The sequence below is a fragment of the Doryrhamphus excisus genome, linkage group LG10 (genome assembly GCF_037039965.1).
Source record: "Doryrhamphus excisus strain RoL-2023G ecotype Guam linkage group LG10, RoL_Dexc_Guam_v1.1, whole genome shotgun sequence".
Lineage (NCBI taxonomy): Eukaryota > Metazoa > Chordata > Actinopteri > Syngnathiformes > Syngnathidae > Doryrhamphus > Doryrhamphus excisus.
Genome location: NC_136366.1, coordinates 2233190 through 2257083, shown reverse-complemented (window position 1 = coordinate 2257083; position 23894 = coordinate 2233190). Strand labels below are relative to the sequence as shown.

The following is a 23894-nucleotide window of genomic DNA, read 5'->3' as shown; positions in this document are numbered from 1 at the left end:
TACAGTGAAGGAATTGAGCAATACGCCACTCAAGCATAAAAATGGCGAAATGAAGTCAAATACAAATGCATTCCAAGATGTTGTGATGATATGTAGTATTCTACACTGGTCACTAGGTGTCAGTAATGTTAATGTAATGTGTGGTGAGACACACAAGCACCAGACTTGATTCCCAAAACAAAAGGCTTTTATTGCAGGTTTGAAGCATCTCACGACAGGCACAATTATCCCCCAACACGGGCTACTGTTGCGACCGTAACCCAAACCCACACTGAGCTAAAACCCAACTGAACCCCTGACGTCACTTCCTGCCACTTCCTGACCCTCCCACTCTTCTCATAGGTCTTATATGTTTGTTATGTTTACTCCATTTGGGTACTAGGAGAGTAAAGGTGACTGACTATAGGGGTGTTAGATCATGTCTGAAGGGCTCTAATAATGTTAAAAACCTGTATGTTGTAGATTGTAAAGAATTATGAAAATATTCCATTTCCAAATAAGGAATCCTAAAGTGCAGAAAGTAAAAATAAAACAATTAACTGCAATAAAGGAGGCATTGTTATTATTATTTACACTTATTATTTATGCTTTTTAACACTTTTTTCCATTTGTGCTCGTCTTTCCCAGATAACAACATAATTAATAATAAACTCTTTTCAAAAACAGAAGAAGTGAACTAACTTTTTCATAATAAACTATAAATACATGAATTAATTATAATTATAATATAATATAATTAATATACAACATATATTTAAAATAATATTAATATAATATAATTACAATATTCTAATTATTGTAAAGACATGAGTGAATTATCAGTAATAGGGGGTAATAGGGGTAAAGGATGAAATAAATTGTGCTTCTTCCTACTCCTTTTCGGACAAGTTGAATTGTGAAAGTGTATACATGATCCTCAATGACCCAAACAAAGATTAAATAGATAATAGATAATATAACTGATGGCCACAACATGCTGATGATTTTAGGACTCAGTCGTGATTGATACATAATGCACGTGCTTGACAATGCACGGTGCACGTGCGCCTGTGTTAAAAAACAAACACCCTAAATGAATGGCGTGGATTTTCATCACGGAAATAAGATGGCTTTGCGTGAACGTATGAAGTCGACGCGTCGACTGTGTTGCTGGGTAAAGTCCGAGTCATCCCGAGTGAATGACTTTCCTAGACTGTGTAGTGTCTTTCCCCTACACACCAAATCCAGTATTTTTCCATCAAGTAGCGCGCTGGACCACGTGACCACAGAGGGTGGGTGTGGAAGGGGGGGGGTGAGGTGGAGGGGGGGGGGGGGGTTAGCGCTGCTGTCATGTTGCATCCTCGTTGACAGCAATGCACCGACTGTGTACTCCTGCCACATGATCTATTTGTGCTTATCTTCGGATCTAAAAGGTCCACCTGTCGCTTTGCTACGGCTGCCCCATTCTGGGAGCACCATTCTCCTGCAGGTCGTTTTTCCAACCTCGTGCGTTCGTGATCGTGTAACCACGCCCACTCGTGGCTGGTGGAAAATTACCAGCTTACAAGCAACAGGCACATGAATGGTACTTGCTGGGGATCACATCATGCAAAGCGACGGTGTGCATGCAGGAGGGGGAAATCACTCTTCTTTTTCCAACATGTTAAGTCCGGAAATAACTAAGATCGCGTATGGCTAAATATATTCAACTGAGTCGCTTTTAACGTCTCGGAGTGCAGGCGATATCGATAAGAACATTCGTAAATGACAACGATTGTCCCTGATAATGGCCTTAAAGGTGTATTTAAGTTGTTTGCAATTCCAACAGGGGAGTCATGAAGAAATCCATTCTACATAGGAGTCTGCCCTCTTTTTCTCTCCGGGCGGAGTGGTCGCGTGGGCGCTTGAGCCAATTGAAAAAGATTGGCAGCTCGACCGTCGAATGGCAGCACAGCGGGTATGTGTCCGCCAAAGCCTCAGCCAATCACAGCGCGCGATGGGTGGAACTCCAGTCCAAACTTTACGCGGCGCCATCGGCTGAAAACTAAACCGAGATGGAATCTCCCAGTCTGAACCGGTTTCAACCGGTTGCGAGTGAGTTGCTTGAGAGAGGAAAGGAGGCGCAAGCACACAACCTCCATACCGATCTGCTGGAAATTGAATAAGAGTGACGAATTTGTTAGCGTTGTGTATCAAGGTTTGCTTTCGGAAAATGTCTCGGAGTGACATATTTGTGGCTTTGCCGTGATTGTAGTTTCGGAATCCACATCAGTGGCTCCTACCGGGCAGACATCCTCAGTGCCGGAGCTGGACATTGGAAACCTTTTCTAATCAACTCAAGTGCTGACTAAATCTGGTAGCTTCTTTGGGCGAACGTCGCACTTCAATCAGAGCCTCGGACTATAGGTAGGTCAACTGGAGTGAAGTGCAACCAAACTGCGAGTATGTTATTATCTTTATATTACACGTGTAGGAAATAAATGGCGTGTGTTGTATTTCAACTTTGCATGGCTCACTAAAGACTCCAAAATGACATGGCACGAAACGAGTAGCGAAAGTGTAGCGAAGTTGCTTTGCACGGTGTTAGCGAGTAAGCCAACGTTGTGTGATTAAATCCATGCCTCTCCCACCTCCCCAGCATCATCGTGTGTGTGTGTGTATGCGTGATGGCAGCGGATGTCAAGTTGGTGTTGCTAGGCACTCGCTGCTCTTCGCTGTTAGCCTTCTCGTTGCCACGCCGCTATTTCGTGTTTTACCATTGAGTAAAAGTTGTATATTCGGAGCATCCAGACGTCGATGACGCTTGTGTACGCCGTGTGGGAGGGGTTGCAACTTTGTTGGACCACATGGGAGCTTGCCTGTGCGACATCACTGCTAGTAGCTTTATAAACAGCCGTAAGGCAATCCGGTATTTTGCATGTAAATAAGTCGTGGAGAATGAATAGTGGTGACATGACCGCAAAGTTGCTCCTTTTGGGTATTTGTTAAATGGCACCTTAGAGGAGTTACCTTGAAGATGTAAACAAAGTGACGTGCCGGACACGTGGTTTGGTAATGGAGTCTTTTTACACAATTGAGTCCAATGAAAAGCAGACCAAAAACTGAAATATGAAATAAATGACAGGTCACTGAAAGGGCATAACGTTTTTTTTATCAAGCCTTTTTGTCGACATTATGTGAAAGGTGGTAGAATTTGTGTGCCATCACTCTTTAATCAATCTGATTTAAAAATTGGACCATTTCCAGTACAGTAATAGTTTCTACTTCCTGATAGAACACAAAATAGGTAGTATATTTATATCATGGCTACTCAACTGCATAATGAAGAGGCCCTTGACATTAGTTTGATATTACTTCAAACATGTGGCATTACAGCAGTATTTCATGTAAACAAAAGTGTATAAAATAATGAAAAGTAAGCATCACCATATTTCAAGTCAGTAAAATGTGATAAAAAGTTCTAGTATTTCACATGAAAAGTGCATTAAATAATTTTTAATTTGGTCATGAGATCCTACCTGGTGAAATGGTCCGTCGTGTTTTATATTAACTGAGAGAATGGTCTGCTTAGAGTTGTTATATCTTGTCTGAAAGTTCCGCCACAAGTTATATTTCTTCGAAACAGCGACCTCGCCACTTAATTTTTGTTAAATCCATATTTTGTGGTCCAGTCGCTGTTAAAGGTCCAATTTTCAATGCACTCCATTTGTTTAAAGCTATTTTATGGAATGCTGAAAGTATACTATGCTTTGCTGTTGCCCCCTGCAGAACGGAGGAAGTACTGCATGACTGAGCAATCTCTTCTTAGATGGAATGATGGTGATTTTTGGAAGGCCAAATGGGTCAGATGTGGTCCGCGGGTCGCCTATTAAGGTCCTAGGCTCTATATAATTGTGTAGTTGCAGACGTGTTGCCTGGTTGTTGACAGTCCACTGGTGGGTTTAGGGGATGTTTGTTTCATTGTCAGCTGTTTGGATTTGTTCCAAAACACATGGTGCACATGACTTTGCCTGTTGAATGTGTTTGGTGCTGTCATGACCCCTCCTCCTTCCTGTCCTTGTTTCAGAGCTCTATGCCAGCAATTATGACAATGTTAGCAGACCATGCAGCCCAGCAGCTGCTGGACTTCAACCAGAAACTGGATATCAACCTGCTGGATAACGTGGTGAACTGTCTATATCATGGGGTGGGACCTCAGGTACATTTTGTGCAAATTGAATCTTTAAATCGTTCACTGCATTCGTACCCTTGACCAACACAGGTTTTATCCCCCCCTGTTTTGTGCCTTTTAATGATACTACAGCAAAGAATGGCACAAGAAGTGTTGACACACCTGAAGGAACATCCGGATGCCTGGACGAGAGTGGACACCATCCTTGAGTTCTCGCAAAACATGAACACCAAAGTAAGTCCAGTCACACACAGCGACTTCCAACTTTCAAGTTTTTGTAAGACTTTTGAGGCAAATTTAAGATGTTGGCTGGTTTTCAAATCGTACTACCATTTTAAAGGGGACCTACTGTGCTTTTTTTTCACTTTTCTGACCTATAAATGTAGTTAGAATGTCGTATTCTTGTCTTAAACGATGCCAAAGTTTCAGATAATGAGGTTTGTTATGGCTCAAAACACTCGGTTTCAAAAGGCGAGGTAAAACTGCCCCTTTGTGATGTCACAGAAGAGGCATTTTCCTTGTATGGGCGTGTCTGTATACAGATGAGCGCTCCCACAAGCTCTGCTTCCTCCACCCTCTCCCAAACGCTGCTCCTCTGTTTACTTGCTAGCAAAGCCACATTTGTTTACAATTCCTAACGACGGCACCATCAGGCACAAGTGGTTGGAGTTCCTGATTCACTACCAGCAAAATAAATGGATTTTAATCTGTCAACGGCATTTCACACTGGACTGTTTGGTGGACATGGGCCGGTATGCAGCTGGACTAGCTGACAAACTGCTGCTGAAGCCCGATGACTTTCCAACGTTACTTGGTTGTTTGAACTGAGCAAGCAGTAAGTAACAATTTAACAGTGTCCTAACTGTGTTTATTTTGTGTAAGTCAAGGAGCAAAAGCCGTTGCTAATAGCCGTTTCCCACCCCAATTAGTAGCCACAGTTCGATGCTATAGAAAACGCTAAAATGCTAAAGCTACTTACCATTGAGGGACGTCTTGAAGTAACCTATTTTGTTGAGAAACTTTGGACTGTCTAGTTTCTACTTCCGGATGGGATTCGGGATCCAGCACATATGACTGTATGTCAAAAGCAGACATTTTAAAAAGATAAATCACCGTTTATTATGGACTCCTGGCATAAAACTCCTTTTAATTTCTCGCTAGTGTGACCAACCACAGCAGAGCGGGTATGCAGGAGACATGCTGTGGGTGGAATTCATTAAAACAGACAATTTTCACAGGAACCATGAAATCCAAAGAAATACAGCTGAATAGGTGCAGATTCTGGAAGATCTATACACCTTTTTGTGCATTCCATTGGACATTCTGCTATAAAAGCATCCACAGTAGGAGTAGGCGCATGTGGATGTAGCAAAAGAAGCCAGGACGGGCTTCTACTCTAGAATGACTGAAAGTGACGATACATTTCAAAGGCCAGTGTAGAATAATGTTCCATTGCATCTAAACAGAGGCTGATGGTGAGCCAAGACTAGGTAAGGTTTAGATTAAACGCTTGTATCGTGGTCACTGGTGGTCTTGTAGTGGTTGACTCGGCTGATTTCTGTGTGCTTGAGTGTCCCCATTCACCCGGGATGTTCTCCAGCTCCCTGCAACCCTCTACAGGATAAGCGGTACAAAATGGATGGATGGCTTTTGTCTTGTGCTTTGGCAGATAATGTGTTTATGTTGATTTCAATAAACAATGTTGTGTGCTTGAAAGTATTTCCACATTTCTACAAGGTCCATGTGTAAAAACACAGTGCCAGTTGGATCAAACTTTGCTGTCTGTAAGCAGAATTTGAAAGTCTCGATTTTGATCCTCCAAGCTTGAACCAGTTCCTGTTTTGGCCATTCCTCCATGGCCTTTGTTCAGGTCATGATAAGGATATATTCAATACAGCTCTTGGTGTGTCTTCTAAGCCCAGCGCACTCACCCTGAGATTAGGGATGTGTAACGAACCTTTCTATCATAAAGGCACCGGTGCCAATGTAAACAGGAGTAACCTGACTGCCAAACTCGGTCACTACTCGTGCCTCATTTTGGCGCTAGGTTCTTGCAGACCTTCAACAGGTGATAGAAGGTGATATTGTGCAATTAATGTCTTGTAAGTAATGCATCCCAACAGAGGCACACAGTCAGACGCTCTTTTTTTTTTTTTAAACCTCATTACCAACCTTAACGCACCAGCAACATCATTATCTGTGATCTGCATTCATAAACACCAGAATTCTGAATGTCGACAGTACAAGACAAGCAGGATGTTACACTAACTTCATTTTGTTCTCCTGCATGTAGGATTAACTAGCAAATGCCATTGAAAAGCTAGTCTAGTGCTTCTCAAATTGTGGGGCGGGGGCGTCAATATTAGTGCAGACTACTGCACTACTTTAACATTGCCACAATTGTGTATCAATTATCAATTTCTGCTGGAATTGTTCAGAATGTACCCGCCATCTTATTGCTGACAACAACATAAAAGTGAAAGTGCTGCAACCTAAAAGTCTGCACGACAAGTAGTTTTATCTGCACCAAATGTCTTAGATTCATGTTTTTCTGTTTTTTTCTTATTACAGTACTATGCCCTCCAGATTTTGGAAACTGTTATCAAAACAAGATGGAAGATTCTTCCCAGGAATCAATGTGAAGGTACATTTTTCTTCATTGTCATAACCTGTGCCACATGGAAACCTTCATCATGTCACAGTGCCATTTGCCCCCTTTTGCACATGGTACACGGTTTCCTTGAGGATTTCTTTGAAGCTGTAGTGGTGGGCTGCATGGGAAGCACATCTCCACTAAACATCTCCAATTAAATGCAGGCGCCGTGTTTGAGTAGAACACTATAAATATTATTTGGTGAACTGCTCAGCATCAACTGGTGAGCTGCGTGTGCCAGCACGGCAGACAGGCGATTCTGGTGCATGCTTATCAAAATAAAGCACAGTTAAACCCTTTTCATAGTAATTGTGGTCAATATGTGTGTAAATAATAAGCTATATATGTATCAACAGTATATACGATATATCACGCAATATATTTAAAATTATTTAAGATTAAAAAAAACAAAAACATTTTTGAAGGTGTGGGGGCTTTAGTTTTGTAGTGCCGCACCGCCACAATCGGTTACATGTGGCGGAAACCCCGTGGTACGTGCTCTGCTCGCCACGGCTCTACTCGCTCCGGTTGCTTTTTGCATCAGGTCCAAAACAACGCTGCGCTGATGCTGTTCATTTAGCCCGTTGTTGTTGAAGTACAAGCTGACGAGGGCTTCAACGAGTATTCCAATAATTTGAATAACTCGATTACAAAATGTAGTCAAGGGGTTTTTCCCACGCGGAAAAATTGAAGCGTTAAAAAAAGTGGCAACAAAGGACAAGGAAAATGTCGCAAAACAGCAATTGGAACACCGTGACGTATATCAGTTTAATGCCGCGCTCCGCCGTCTCTGTCGGCGCTTGCCGTTGTGAGCCAACAATGAAATCCTAGCGTTTGCTGGTGTGGCTGGTGGATTAAACAACTCTGCGGTAAGATGCACATACAAATTCACAATTGCCACTCGTCATATTTGAAGCCGCTATGTTGTGTGGAAAAGTGGCTTGTTTCGTTGCGCCGTTTGTTCCATGAACGCCATTGTATTTATATATTAGATATATTAGATATATATTAAATATATGTACATTATATTTATATAACATTTTTACACTATGCACTATGTCCATTCAAGAAATAAAAATACTCCACTATCTCAATAATTCAACCAATTGCTCCTTCATTACTTAGTCAAATTTTTTATTTTTTTCTTGTGAATTTATTATTTGTCGTTAAATAAGCAAAAATATGTTTTATCCGATCACTCGATCAATCAACAAACATTTCGGTAGAATACACTATTACTAAAATATTCGATAGCGGCAGCCCTAAAGACGACAATGCTGCCCATGGCTTTTCAGCTGTCACGTTTCAACCGATGCATTCAATGCAGCTTGGTTTTCATAATTTCCCTTGAAAACCGACCTCCCCAAAAGGAGGTGAAGAGAGCAGAGCCGAGACGAAGCCGTACTGTGCAGTGGAAGGAAGTCAGCGCCGTAGCGCGTGTTTACCCAATTCACGTGTATTCCGTCACTAAGCAAGCCTTTTGGTTTATACTACTTGCTGCAGCAAAGTATTTGGATCTTAGCTACCAATTTAAAGCTGAGGAGGGGGTGTCCTTGCAAAAGTAGAAGAAGGAGTTTAAAATTGAACTTTTTTTTCTTGTTTTTTTCGCCAATTATTTTTGCTTAAAGGAAATAAGAATCGTCCGAGTGGCAATGAAATTGATTGTACCACTCAAAGCTACCACGCCATCCACTTTAACACCTCACACAAATTCTCGAGGAGTTGATCGTTTGATTTCAAACTTTAATCACTGCTAACAATTGTTTTTCATATTTACATCTAAAGTTTTTTTTAGCTGTTTTTACCGTAGTTGCAAATGTTAAATACAAATCTTTGATAAATAAGATTTTCTGCTGAGCGAAGACACAATAATGAAATAGTCATTTGAAAAACAGTTGATCCAACCACCTTTTCATATTTTGCTCTAAATTATTTTTGCATTAACCCTAAGACTTCCCTACTTCTGACCGTAGATGCCTGAATTTTGTACAAGTGGCAAACCCAGTGCAGGGCGACTGGCAAGTATGTCTTTTCCCCCCTTGCGTCAGAGTATTGGCTCGTTTTCAGCTCCACTCACTTGTCCCGACCACATGGTGTTCAATATTCTGTAGCGCTGCAGTCCGTAAAGAATTGTGAGAGAGCTGAAAAACGTTTTTAAAACACTCTGCTCACAGTGACAATGTTGATGGTCTGGGGAAAATGTAACTTCCAAAGTCTTCGCCCCATACGAATTCAGTAGCAATCCCAGCCAACTTTTAGCAAGAGGTTGGTAGTTTGTTTTTGGAGAAGAATAGTTTATTTCCAAGTGTAAAGATGCTGGAAGAAGAATGACAGATTGAGCTAGTTAGTGACTAAAGTGCCACTGGCAATTTTCTTGTCAGGGTTGAGGTTTTACACAATGTATTTGAATATGCTAAACCTCGTTAATATTTGTACATGTGTATTTTTCAGGGATAAAAAAGTATGTTGTTGGTCTCATTATTAAGACGTCATCAGATGCTGCCAGTGTGGAGGTATGTAACACGTTTTTGATATTAAAAAGTGGAATTTAGGCTAAATGTGTACAGTACAGTCCTGTGTTTATGGCTTTCTAAATACAACCTTTACCATTATTAAAGCCCCGTCGACATAACACCGATATGGCTTCAAGTCTTAGCAAGCTAACGAACTAGGCTCCAATTTAGTTACTGTATTCTAAACTTAAAGGGTTTAAAGCGGAGTTGAAAGAACAACAAAGCAGCCAAGAACTTACCACATCCACACTGAATGGGAGGAGAGTTTATGTCTTATCTCTTATCAGTCTCTTATGTTGGACATGCCATGGCTGACTTCATACATAATGTCATGTCTCTTACCGACACCCAGTGGGCCAGGATACTACACATTCTCACCACTTTTGTCTTTCAATAATTTTTGACCAATAATACACCATTGTCAACCAATACAAAACTGTGGTGAGACCAGTGATGTTGTTTGGTCTAGAGACAGTGCCAATGAGGAAAAGTCAGAACTGAAGGTAGCAGAGATGAGGATGCCGAGGTTCTCATTGGGAGTGACCAGGATGGATAGGATCAGGAACAAGTACATCAGAGGAACATTACATGTTCGAGGCCTCGGAGACATGTCCAGAGGAGAGATAGTGAATATATTGGTAGAAGGATGCTGCCCGGGTAGGAGGCGTAGAGGAAGACCAAAGAGGAGGTTTATGGATGTAGTGAAGAAGGACGTGAGGGTAGTTGGTGTGAGAGAGACAGATGCAGAAGATGGATGGAAGCAATTGATTTACTGTGGCGACCCCTGAATGGAAAAGCCGAAAGAGAAAAGAATACACCACCAGTCAACCACGAAAGGCGATAATTTATTATTATTGTTAATAATAATAATGTAATAAGAATGTTGTTAAAAGTTATAGTGTGTAGCTGGTTATTATTTACTGATGTGAAATGAAGGTGTAGCTGCTCAACCATATTACGTAGTCACTTAACCATAACTACTAGCATTGTGTTGCTAACAGAAGTGCTAAAGAGATCAACTATTGTCACTATGGTTCATTTGTCAAAGTCTGCATCTGCGAAACAATCCAAAGATCATTTGCGTTTTGTTTGGAACTTTGTCTTCCAGAAAGAAAAGGTGTACATTGGAAAGCTGAATATGATTCTTGTTCAGGTAAGTCTGAAAGATTTCTACTTTCACTTATGACACAGAGATACAGTACGTATGCAAAACAATCCTCACCCAGTCTGTGATTATTTCACGGAAGAGATCTCATGAAACAAGAAATGTGTTTAGATCGTGCTGTGCAACTGTGAAGCCTTACTTTCAGGATGTCATGATCCATGGTGGTAAAATGGTTTTAGATAAATCCGTAATGGCAGTTGCACAATGTCGTGTGTGCCATTTGCAGACCAACTCTGATTATAATTCAGATGTGAGAATGTTACTGGAGAGGAGGTCCATTAGTGGTTCAATTACAAGGGATTCCATAATCCTAGCCAGATAAATAGGATATGTTTCTATCCAGGTAGGTACGGTATTAAAAGAATAAACACAAGCATTAAATCGAAGACAAAAAATAATTCCTTACTTTAATTGCTGTAGTTGTCAACACAATGGTTGCAAGAAGTGACAGACAAGCATTACACCGCCGATGCTGTTATCACTGTCCATTTCATAGGAGCTGATCATTTCACGTGTTCAAAGATAGCATCTTCATCCTTCGTGATGAAAGCTGTGTTTCACCATCCTGGAGTGGCATGCAACTAATATTGATGTCTCCACTTATTACTGTACTTCTATTTCTAATTTGATTTTTACTTGTACGTGCTGCCGTCACACATGAGTCAACCGCATTGCCTTGGGGGTCAAAATGGAGCTTAAACTTAGATAGTTAACTTAAAAACAAAAGTGAGGATGTCCTTCCTCTCAGTGTCGCGGCACGACTATAATCACGTGAAAGCGTTTTCCGCCTGATTTCTTATTCTTTTTGCATGTTTGTCACACTTGAATGTTTCAGATCATCAAATAAATGACACCACAACTAAGCAGAAAATGCAGTTTTTAAAGTATTATTATTATTATTTCAAACTTTGTTTTTATTAGTTTTCCAGGCAACAGAACAGGCATAAAACGTAGAACTTATTGTTATTAAGGGAGGAAAAAGTCATTGCCCCTTAAAACTCATTACTGGTGGGGTCACCCTGAGCAGCAACAATTGCAATCAAGCGTTTGCGTTAACTTGCACCGTCTCTTGCGGTGCGTGAAAATGGCAGCATTTTGCTAGTCAACTTTTTCCTTACTACTTGGGCTTTATTTTCTAAAAATGATGGCTGTTCTGCTTTTTTTTCCTGAACTATTTCATTTTTTTCTTGTTAATTTTCTTTTTGGAATCCCAACATTTAGCATTTTTTTTGTACTTCTTAAAGAGATATTTGGGGCACTTTCTTTTTGACTTGAATGACCTATTTTTAGCAAGTGTCACAGATACAGTTTCACACTCGTCAGTTGATGCTGGTACCCTCATTGCATTGTGTGACTGTGTGTGTGTTTAGATCCTGAAGCAGGAATGGCCCAAGCACTGGCCCACGTTTATCAGCGACATCGTAGGAGCGAGTCGGACCAGCGAGAGTCTTTGTCAGAACAACATGGTGATTCTAAAACTGCTCAGCGAGGAGGTTTTTGACTTCTCTAGTGGTCAGATGACCCAGGTCAAAGCCAAACATCTAAAAGACAGGTTAGTATGGGATTGGTAAATAGTGTGAATATTATAGTCGTGGAACATTAAGAAAAAATTAATCGTGTGCAATACCAAAATATTTCCTTGTGTGTTCTTTCAGTATGTGCAATGAGTTCTCCCAGATATTCCAGCTCTGCCAGTTTGTTATGGTACATAAATCACCACACCTCAGTATAACTATGTTGTTTCCACATCCACACCTTGAAGTCTTTATCATCTCGCATCGCAGGAAAATTCCCAGAATGCCCCCCTGGTCCACGCCACTCTGGAAACCCTCTTACGTTTCCTCAACTGGATTCCTTTGGGCTACATCTTTGAAACCAAGCTGATCAGCACACTGGTGTATAAGGTGGGCAGATGAAGTGCAGATATTTGATCAGGAAGGTAGGCATGGGCCAGTCAGCAATTTCAAGGTACACCACAGTATGAAAAAGTTCCAAAACCACTAAAATAGTCTGTCATCCCATCTTAAGGGATGAGAGCAAGTGGAGGTTCAGCGCGGCCACGATATAGAAGTACTTTGTCCCATCCTGGGTTATTCCTCGCAGTTGGAACTGGGCTTAGATGTGCTGCAATCATTGCTGAAGCAAATTAATAAAAATTCAGCAAATACATAATCCAACAATTCCAAAACACATGTGGACAAGTGACCTGTGCATTCACTATATGAAAAGTTTTTTTTAAATCATGTATTTATGACATGATGTAATTTATTTACATTTTGGTGTATTTATTTATTGTAAGTAAATATTCAAGGTCTTGTGTCATTTATTAGGAAAGAATTCATTTTTAAAATGTATTTGAAATTCATGCAGGTATGTTCCATTGCCATCATTTTATATTATATTGTTTAACAATGACTGTTCAACAGTCTTCTTTACAGTAAATATATTCCAGAGCTGTAATTAGAATAGGTCAAGCCATGATATTTTTTGCTGAAGGTTATCATGCCGTGAGAATCTCTTCCCGGCCCATGCTTGGGAAGGTCGTCTTGTGGCTAAATCTTTCTTCTTCTCATTTTGTCAGTTCCTGAATGTTCCCATGTTTCGCAATGTGACACTGAAGTGTTTGACAGAGATCGCTGGCGTTAGCGTCAGCCAGTACGAGGAGCAGTTTGTCACACTCTTCACCCTGACCATGTGTCAGCTCAAGCAGGTGAGCTTCATGCTACGCTCGGATAAGATGGGGGCAAACACGTACGATTTTAACCTCGTTCTTTTCTACTCAGATGCTTCCCCTGAACACCAACATCCGGCTGGCCTACGCCAACGGGAAAGATGACGAGCAGAACTTCATCCAAAACCTCAGTCTCTTCCTTTGTACCTTCCTGAAAGAGCACGGGCAGCTCATTGAGAAGCGACTCAACCTGAGAGAAACGTTAATGGAGGTAAGTTGCTGGACAAGCAGACAATTCCTCCGCACAGATGATTTGATTTGAACCCGATCCACTCACCGTCCTACACCAGGCCCTCCACTACATGCTGCTGGTGTCAGAAGTAGAGGAGACTGAGATCTTCAAAATTTGTCTGGAGTATTGGAACCACCTCGCTGCTGAGCTCTACAGAGAAAGTCCTTTCTCCACATCCACTTCTCCGCTTCTCTCCGGCAACCAGCACTTTGACGTGCCACCACGCAGACAGCTCTATCTGCCCGTGCTCTCCAAGGTACCACGCGCTGATGACTGATTCATTTCAGTCACTGACTCACTGAAGCTGTCTTGCCTCTACCCGCCCAGCACTTGATTACTTGAACTTAAGATCACCGTGATATTTAGTGACTTTACACAGGCGGCCCTCGCAATATTCTGGTTTGATTATTGCTCCCTTGCTATATTGCGGGTTTCCGGAATTTAACTGGTTAATAAATGCTTGATGTTTCATGGTGTACATTATGGTCTATTACTAGTCAAAACATATTGAAATACAAGTGATACCGGATGTAGTGTTCGGTTCACGATGTGCCAATAATGACACAAAACATTACCTTACATTACATTACCTCACTGCTTCTCAAATAGTGGGGCGTTACATTCAATTAGATACTGTATATGACATAAACAAGGAACTATAAAATCACCTTAATTTAGACAAAAGGAGTTTACTTACTTTTTGTAGACAACCGCTGACACTTCCAGCGAATCAGATGGCTTCTTTAAGGAGACTATGGCGAGAAAGGCTGTTGTCGTTCCAATGAATTCAATTATGTATTTTTCGAGTTATTAGCTTAGCTGTCTTAATATTATGGGATTAAAGTCAAAATGTAGGAATAAAGTCATACTATTACAGGGAGAAAAAAAATAAGTATATAAAAAAATGAACAAAAAGAAAAAGGCGCAGTTCATACCAATAATACTTTTTTTTCCGACATCACAAAGCGAAGATGCAGTTTTTTCTTGTTCTCACTGGAACATGTTTGGACAGCCATTAATGACTCCATTAAGTATAGAGATAGGCTCCAGTTTACTAGCGGCCCTAATCCCTAATGAGGACAAGCTAGGTACTGAAAATGGATAACGGAATCTTGTATATTTACAAACAAACTGCAATCTGTTATCACTGGCACTGCACCTTCATTCATCCACCGAGAATTTGTGGAATGCTTGTGTCCAAGTGTGAGAGCAGCAGCTTTTTCTCTTTGGTGTGCCTGTGTGTGTGTGTGTGTGTTTGCGCTGACATGTTTATCCCTCTCAACAGGTGCGTCTGCTGATGGTGAGCCGCATGGCCAAACCAGAGGAAGTCCTGGTGGTGGAGAATGACCAGGGGGAGGTGGTCAGAGAGTTCATGAAGGACACCGATTCCATAAATCTCTACAAGAACATGAGGGAAACGCTTGGTGGGTGTCTAATCCGTCCCAACACATTATCAAACCACGTTATTTTTAGCCTTTTAATGTCTTTGTCAGTCAGATATTTTTATTGTAGTTAAAAATGCATTCTCATGGAAACGAATGCCCATGGTTTTCTCAGCGACAGCGATAAGTGAAGTCCCGCGAGTCGCGCACCTTGCCACCCATCGTATTTTAAGCCACTACGTTATGTAGGTCGTGTGGAAAAGTGACTTGTTTGATCGCGCTGTGAACTCCCATTACGAAAACGTTATTTCTCATTTACTTCTTTGTTCATTTGTTATTTTGTGATTAAGTGACTAGTAGTGTCATTGGCTGAAGTTTCTGTTGTGTTATCCTGATTTCGGCTGTTTTTTTTTTTTTATAATTGTCTGTGTTTAATGTATCATTAATGGTTGCTAATGAATGAACTTTTACCAACGATACTCAAGGAACTCTTAACGTCCATCAAAGTATTATTTGGACTCCCTCAAGAACTGTTTCTTGCGTGTGCAGTTACACTATAAAATTAAACCAATTGGTGAAATGTTTTATTTATCTCTGTAGGATTTACTCATTCCCCCAACAGTATAAATACCAGTATTTCATAATTTAGATACTCTAGTACTTAATGTTTGACTTTAAATGTCCTTATTTATAGACGTCTTTCTTCTTTGGTCCAAGTTAATCAGCAATACTGATCATACATGTTCTCTGCCACCCTGCAGTGTACCTGACTCACTTGGACTATGCAGACACAGAGCGCATAATGACAGAGAAGCTGCACAACCAGGTAAATGGTACCGAGTGGTCCTGGAAGAATCTCAACACATTGTGTTGGGCCATTGGATCCATCAGTGGGGCCATGCACGAAGAGGATGAAAAGAGGTTCCTGGTCACAGTCATTAAGGTATTAAAAAGGAGAGCCAGATGCCATGGAATACAGATTAATCATAAGTGACTTCTCAAAGAATGGATTTTGGATAATAGAATTGTATTTGTGTCACTGAAAAAGACACAGTTGCCAAAATGTTATGCCTGCATGTGTTGGTTTTAGGATCTGCTGGGTCTGTGTGAGCAAAAGAGAGGAAAGGACAATAAGGCCATCATCGCCTCCAACATCATGTACATTGTCGGCCAGTATCCTCGCTTCCTCAGAGCCCACTGGAAGTTCCTCAAAACGGTGGTCAACAAGCTCTTTGAGTTCATGCATGGTAAGGTTTTTACAAATATGCAATTTGTTTTCAGTATTTGTCTGTGAGAATAAATATTTTGTGGCCGGTCCTTCAGAGACCCATGATGGAGTTCAAGACATGGCATGTGACACATTCATCAAGATCGCCCAGAAGTGCCGGCGCCACTTTATCCAGGTTCAGGTGGGAGAGGTGATGCCCTTCATCGACGAGATCCTCAACAACATCAACACCATCATCTGTGATCTACAACCACAGCAGGTCGGCGCTGATGCTGATGAGATGTTCACCCGGATCGCCGACACAACACAAACAGTTCCCGCACTCACCATGTGTCGTGTTTTATATGCAGGTGCACACCTTCTATGAGGCGGTAGGTTACATGATCGGGGCGCAGACAGACCAGGCTGTACAGGAGCGTCTGATAGAGAAGTACATGTTGCTGCCTAATCAAGTGTGGGACAGTATCATCCAGCAGGCCACCAAGGTAAACGACATGCTAGTTTGACAACCCAAAGTGTGGGGCTTTTACAGGGGTGGTTAGTTTTTGTGAATCACTGGAGATGCGACGCTTGTCAACCTATCGTCATATCTCAACTCCATTTTTCCACTTTCAGAATGTAGACATTTTGAAGGACCCAGAGACTGTGAAACAACTTGGCAGCATCCTGAAAACGAACGTCAGAGCCTGTAAGGCCGTGGGACATCCCTTTGTCATCCAGTTGGGACGGATTTACCTCGACATGCTCAATGTGTACAAGTGCCTCAGCGAGAACATATCTGCTGCCATTCAGACAAATGGTATGGGAGGTGTGTGTTCATTATGGTGGTTATGTCATTGGACAAAGATATTTAGTCAGTGTCTCCCCCTTTTCAATTCACCTTGGTAATGGAACTGCTTTAGACTTTACTCTTATTTTACTAAGTCGTACACTGACACACCAAGCAACAGCTTTTGATGGAGTTTATTGCCATTTTGGGGAATTTAAGATCACTTTTTGAGCACAAAGAGCAAAGATTCTCCCCTTGGAATTCGGTGGCTTTTAGGCATTTTAGGATAACCTGCATTTATGATATTTTATTTGACATTTTCAGTTGAAATTTTACATGGTATAAATCACATTGTAAATCTCTGAATAACCGATGTTCCCATACGCCTGCATTTTGACAAAAATGGAAAAGAACGGAAACTGAATTCGTCTCATCAGAAATCATGTAAATCCATAAACATGAAGATAAATATGAAAACAAATTTTATACAAAATAATAATATTTTTACATGTAGAAAAAAGTAAAAAAAAAAAAACACACACAGATTCCTCCTACACTCAAAAATACGCAGTGCACCTGAAAGCCTCATCTATGCATTACGCAGAACTTGAAATGAGGAAGGCAAAAAGTGAACCCGGCCACCCTTTCTTTTCCTTGTGTGTAACATGCTGCTCTCTATGGTGCAGGAGAGATGGTGACCAAGCAGCCTCTGATCAGGAGCATGAGGACTGTGAAGCGGGAGACCTTGAAACTGATCTCGGGCTGGGTCAGCCGATCCAACGATCCGCAGATGGTGAGAAATTGTCGTGAAATTCATATAGACAACAACAAGGTATCTCACGAATGCCGTGTGGAAACGTACACACAACCTACTCGCTGTATCCTGGTCACATTGGCAATATTGAAGTTTCGGCATAGAAAATGAATGGAGAGCTGGGTAAATAGTTCCCCATGCAAATGTTCCAATATATATTTCAATTGTCAATTATGTGTCAATTATATGTCAATTTTCATTAGATTCAGTTTTTAACAGTAGATTCTGTTTTTATTGGCCAAGTCTGCGATTCTGTTGACGCCGAAATTTTAGGGCCCGATACACTGGTGACAAGGCGTCAGTAATTCATTCATTTTCTACTGCTTATCAGCTGTCTTCGGGTAAGAGGCGGGGTACACCCTGGACTGGTCACCAGCCAATCACAGGGCACATATAGACAAACAACCATTCACACTCACATTCATACCTATGGACAATTTGGAGTCACCAATTAAACTAGCATGTTTGTGGAATGGGGGAGGAAACCGGACTACCCGGAGAAAACCCACGCATTAATTGTGAGTTAACTATGGACAAAATGCGATTAATCACGATCAAATATTTTAAAGTGATTGACAGCCCTAAGTTTGCATTGTTAGCATTGTACCCTACAGTGTTAAGGTAGCCATATTTTGTGTCTTAAATGGTTTAGTATTTACTCAGATGTTTACTATATTTGGTAATAGTAGTGTAAAGGTAACTATAGGGGTGTTATTTCATGTCTAGAGGGCTCTAATTATGTTTTATTTAGATTTCCTGTGCTCTAACTATGAATGGAAATGAACTTATCACGTTCTGGTCTGGAAGTAACCTTGATAAGCGAGGGACTTGTGTATATCTGAAGAGCTTTTGTCATCCAAGGCGCGGAATGTAAGCATCACGGTGATGAAATTGTGTTTCACTGGTGTCCGTCGGTTTGACAGTAAATTTGGTGTATTTTATCAAATTCCATGTCATTAGATTTAGTTTTCGTTTCTTTCATTGTGCTGATCCATCTTGTCTTTTGGCAGGTCGGCGAGAACTTTGTTCCCCCACTGTTGGACGCCGTCCTCATCGACTATCAACGCAACGTCCCGGCTGCCCGTGAGCCCGAGGTTCTCAGCACCATGGCAACCATTGTCAACAAGCTGGGTGGTCACATCACCAGCGAGATACCCCAAATCTTTGACGCCGTCTTCGAGTGCACTCTTAACATGATCAACAAGGTACGACCTCAATCTTGATATTTCACGTATGTCTCTTCATATTTTTATAGCATCTCTTTTGGGAAAAACTACATCTTACAATAAGCTTAGTGGTTATTGTGCTCATATCCAGGATGGTGGCTGTGGGAAAGGGAATAATAGGAAATTGGAACAGGGTTGTAAAGTTTAAACACCCACGGCTCATTTCTCCCGTTTAAAGAAATCAGATGCTTTTTATACTTGAACAGAGTGAGCCCTCTTGTCAGTCATACAGGCTCTTTGTCTCAGTGGGCGGAGGTGAGGCCGGTAGTCATTTTTTCATATATTTTTGAGTGTACTTTTTCAAAAGACCCAATCGTCTCTGCTGGTGAACACCCTTAGTACAATGTCTTTGAATGTGTCTTTTGAATGACTCATTAACCATATTTATACTTGAAAATACTTCATTTCGGCCATAAGTATGTTTTTCTTTTTTCATTTTTGCTGTTTTGGTTTAATTTTATTTTTACATTGTGGCAGGGGCCAATGGAAAAACAAGCCTCGGGCTACAAATGACCCCCAGACCCCACTTTGGGCACCTTTGATCTAGAGGGGTCTGCATACATGCTAAATATTGCTAATCACAATGTGGATAACGTCGACCTTTCCTGCTACATCTTCTTATTCTCCGGCAGTCTGTGTGTGTGTCAGTGGTGTGTAATGATGCAGAGTAATGCTGCCATCTACTGTGCGGAGCTGGAAAGACAGACAGTACTGTTGCGTACACTGTTAATGAGCGAGGGTGAACAAGTAGCGCCATGTTTGTTTGTGCAGGTCCAAAATGTCCAAGCTCTTTACATAGTGGATAAAGGAAAGGACACAAGGGCCACTTGGGTAGAAAAAAAATGAATGTTTTTTCAATTTTAATTATGATTGATATCACTATTATCATAAAATAAAATAAAAAACTTTAACTATTAACTATTAGGAAAGCAGGAAGTGAACAAATGTAACAGTTACTGATTGTAAAAGTACAACTGTTTTTTTAGTTTTCTTGTTAAATTCAAATTTTCATATGTGCTGTGGGCTGGACACGCCTGCTATATGGGAAAGGCGTATGCTATTATGCTATTATGCTATTAACATGTGTATGCTATTATCATGCTATGAACGATAAAGAGACAAGTGTTAGCTAATTGGCTACAAGACGTCGAGTGGGTTGTCCAGAAACCGGAAAGTTGGAGCCGTTGTTGTGGCGCCCTTGGGCAAGACACTCCACCCACATTGGTGGAGGAATGTTTGGTGGCTGTTGGCGGCCATGTTGCATCAGCTGTGTATACGGATGTAGTTTACCACCGCCAGTGTGTGACTGAGAAGTGGATGAATAACGGCTTGACTGTGAAACGGTTTGTTTATTAATATTAATATTAACTTAACATTTAACTATTAATTAATGCAATTAATTATTATTATTAATATTGGAAAAAATGATTTTTATTTATTAATTTATTTTTAAATTATTAATAAATAATTAAAAATTGATATTAATAATACTTAATTTTATTAATTAATAATGAATTTATTTTATTTATTTAGTATTTTTATTGTTATTATCAAGCAGTGCTGTGAGTCGATTGTTTTTGTCGTCGTTTCGTCAGAACTTTGAGGAGTATCCTGAGCACAGAACCCACTTCTTCTACCTGCTCCAAGCCGTCAACTCACACTGCTTCCCGGCATTCCTCGCCATCCCCCCGGCCCAGTTCAAACTGGTGCTGGACTCCATTATCTGGGCCTTCAAACACACCATGAGGAATGTTGCTGACACCGGTAAGGACTTCCTCCACGCTTCCCAAGGTTGTTATCGGAGGCCATAGCTGCCAACGTGTGGCAGACGTGGTTCGAATTCTCTCGTGACTTTGAGCGTTTGGAGACGTTTGTCTTCATCAGGTCTGCAGATCCTCTACACGATGCTGCAGAACGTGGCCCAGGAGGAAGCGGCGGCTCAGAGCTTCTACCAGACCTATTTCTGCGATATCCTGCAACACATCTTCTCCGTGGTCACCGACACGTCTCACACGGCGGGTGAGTCCGCAACACCTCAGGAGAACCACGTGCAACGTCAACACACCTGACAGACCTTGTACATGCCCCCCCCCCCCCAGGCCTGACCATGCACGCGTCCATCCTGGCCTACATGTTCAACTTGGTGGAGGAGGGCAAGATCACCACCGCTTTGAACCCCGCCTCGCCGGCCACCAACCAGGTCTTCATTCAGGAGTACGTGGCCAACCTGCTCAAGACGGCCTTCCCTCACCTGCAGGAGTAAGACCCGGAGACCACGCCCCCCGCTTCCTGTCGCCATCGACAGCACGTCTAACATCAGCCATGTTCTTTCTAGCGCTCAGGTGAAGGTGTTTGTAACCGGCCTCTTCAGCCTAAACCAGGACATTCCCGCCTTCAAGGAGCACCTTCGGGACTTCCTCGTCCAGATTAAGGTGAGACGTTGCAAAATATCCAAGATGAAATACACAGTTAATAACAGTTTCTGTGGTTGTCTTGCAACCTGGAAGGGGCGTTGCAAGTGAAGGAGAGAAGAGGGAGTCTCAATAAGGAGACCACAACTGCTTCGTAGGGATGTCGCCATCCCGTAGTGATATTCCGCAACAAAAACCCTTCCAGCCATCCCTTGGTTATCACTGTAATTGCTTCCAGACTCAACCGAGATCAACTCATTTCCTCAAAGAAGATTCAGAATGAAAAAACGGAATATATACGTAGCCAGCACGTGGAAAACCTGTTAGGACCTTCTAAATCCGGTTTTAGCATTATTGGTCACTTTCACGCTCCAAAAATGTACCACTTCCACATGGAACGAGAGGAGAAAAATTTTTCCATTCCAACTCAGCCACGGCAGGCCTGCTTGGCTCCATGCAGTGTGAGCGCTGACGTCATCGAACTCGTCACTCAATATTCTCAACTTAGCAATCATTAATATTCATGAATTATTTATTGGGGAAGCGCTAGATTACGCTGAGTCAGCGCTACTGAAACTAAACATCTTGTCCGCTGCTCCTCAGGAGTTTGCCGGCGAGGACACCTCGGACCTTTTCCTGGAGGAGAGGGAAGCGTCGCTTCGTCAGGCTCAGGAGGAGAAACACAAAATCCAAATGTCAGTTCCGGGAATCCTCAACCCGCACGAGATCCCGGAGGAGATGTGTGACTGAGGCCCGGGGGGGGGGGGAGAAAAAAAAAAAAAAGCGCACAAGTGCGGTGAACAACAAACTTAACAAACACAACCCAAAAGATGCACTCGAGCGTGACGGACAGCCCCTCCTCCCCCACCATCCCCCAGCGGCGTGGACGTCACGGCGTCAACAACAACAACATGTAAAATGGTTCCGTGTGCATCGTGTACCTTCTTTTTTTTTTTTTTTTGTATAGAGACTTTTTCTCTAATGGCTTTCCACACACGTCCGTCTTGCGTCTTGTCAGCGGCGAGCTGCACCACGAGGACGCTTCAGCCATCTTGTTTTGCTCCTTCCTCCCGTATATATTTGTTGATGTATAGATGATGATGCCATTATGCACAGTCCGCATGGAGGCTTCTAGTTGTATAGCGGCGCCACATACTGTACGTCAATCTAACGGCTAATGAATGAAGGCGTGGGAGGTGCTAGCTTAACAGCTCAGCATCTTTTTCCACTAAGTTTGAACACTTTTTTTTTTCCCCTTAAGGAACGCAAATATGTGCATATCATCCCAACTGTATAGCATCTTTAATACCATGGGAACATTTTTTCCTCTTATTCTATTCTTTCTTGAGTGTGTGTGTGTGTGTGTGTGTGTGTGTGTATACTGTCGCCTAGTCGACATCAGGCTTTTGTTTTCCTCTAAGAGGATTGTTGCTCATGTGTGAGCCTCCATTGACGGGACGTTAAAAGGAGGCGGGCAGAGGTATTTATAGGTTTTTTTTTTGCTTGCATCTTCCTAACTTTCAACATGTTGAAGTGTACTCATCGAGATGGTTTACCATGCAGTAGTGCTTCAAGACGCTACAACAACGCAAGCGTTTACATTTCATTTTCTATGAATTTTACTACTTTTCATTTGCATTTTTTGGGGGTTCTGTGCAAATAAATCCATACAGCAAATATTTGAATTAGGCTGAAGAATGTATACATCCCAATAATTAAGTACCCAGTCTCTAATGGCAAATAGCCCTCGACTCAAGGTGTTACATTTGTTGTGAACTTTTTGAACCGATTAAATTTGAGAATTTTACAACTTTGTCGTTGCTTTACACATTTTCTTAAGTAGATTTCATAGGTTTTCATCAGAAATCAACATTAATTGATCAATTTCTCAGAAATGAATTCATAATTGATCTATTGGTCTATTATTATTCTGGTCGCACAAAACAAACATTACTCATTCATTCTCTACCGCTTCCTCACGAGGGTCGCGGGGGTGCTGGAGCCTATCCCAGCTGTCTTCGGGCGAGAGGCGGGGTACACCCTGGACTGGTGGCCAGCCAACCACAGGGCACATATAGACAAACAACCATTCACACTCACATTCATACCTATGGACAATTTGGAGTTGCCAATTAACCTAGCATGTTTTTTGGAATGTGGGAGGAATGTTTTCTCCGGAGTACCTGGAGAAAACCCACGCATGCACGGGGGAGAACATGCAAACTCCACACAGAGATGGCAGAGGGTGGAATTGAACCCTGGTCTCCTAGCTGTGAGGTCTGCGCACTAACCACTAGACTGCCGTGTCGCCCACAAACATGACTTTACATCACCTTAATCCCTTAACACTGCATGAAGACAGCCATTGCATGTCCCACATGAAAGAGTCAGAGAAAGTTCTCCCATTCCGTGTGGAAGTGGTATGTTTTTGGCTTCTTAGAATTACATTTGAGGCTAACTGGTTAGCTCACGCATCTCACGTCCCTGCAACATAATGTGTTGTATGTACACAGTGAATAATAGGAGTGGTTATTTCCTTCTTTCTTAACATGTTTTCTATCATCTAACTACTAAAATATTCCATTTATTTGTCATAGTCAGGTGTGATATAGTATATAGT

The 23894-nt window shown here is 41.7% G+C and overlaps 2 protein-coding genes across 6 annotated transcripts in view; one reads left to right on the top strand and one right to left on the bottom strand.

The window, feature by feature from the left end:
- The window catches only part of sertad2b (SERTA domain containing 2b), a 71753-nt gene that overhangs the window by 46741 nt on the left and 1118 nt on the right, over nucleotides 1–23894 (bottom strand). The window lies entirely within an intron of this gene.
- Nucleotides 1994–23095, top strand: xpo1b (exportin 1 (CRM1 homolog, yeast) b). Of its 5 annotated transcripts, none has more exons than XM_058060939.2 (25): nucleotides 1994–2385; nucleotides 4046–4177; nucleotides 4283–4384; nucleotides 6722–6794; nucleotides 9255–9316; nucleotides 10425–10469; nucleotides 11852–12033; nucleotides 12137–12185; nucleotides 12266–12385; nucleotides 13063–13191; nucleotides 13265–13423; nucleotides 13503–13700; nucleotides 14730–14868; nucleotides 15588–15769; nucleotides 15917–16073; nucleotides 16150–16313; nucleotides 16405–16539; nucleotides 16670–16853; nucleotides 17510–17616; nucleotides 18648–18842; nucleotides 20459–20627; nucleotides 20748–20882; nucleotides 20963–21122; nucleotides 21199–21295; nucleotides 21878–23095. In XM_058060939.2, exons 2-25 carry the CDS (start codon nucleotides 4052–4054, stop codon nucleotides 22022–22024), a joined length of 3216 nt encoding a protein of 1071 aa, XP_057916922.2. In that variant the 5' UTR covers nucleotides 1994–2385; nucleotides 4046–4051; the 3' UTR covers nucleotides 22025–23095. The 5 variants fall into 5 exon arrangements, with proteins under 5 accessions (XP_057916922.2, XP_057916915.2, XP_057916905.2 ...); XM_058060932.2 differs by having other exon boundaries at nucleotides 1995–2421; nucleotides 16670–16862; XM_058060922.2 differs by having other exon boundaries at nucleotides 1996–2385; nucleotides 16670–16862.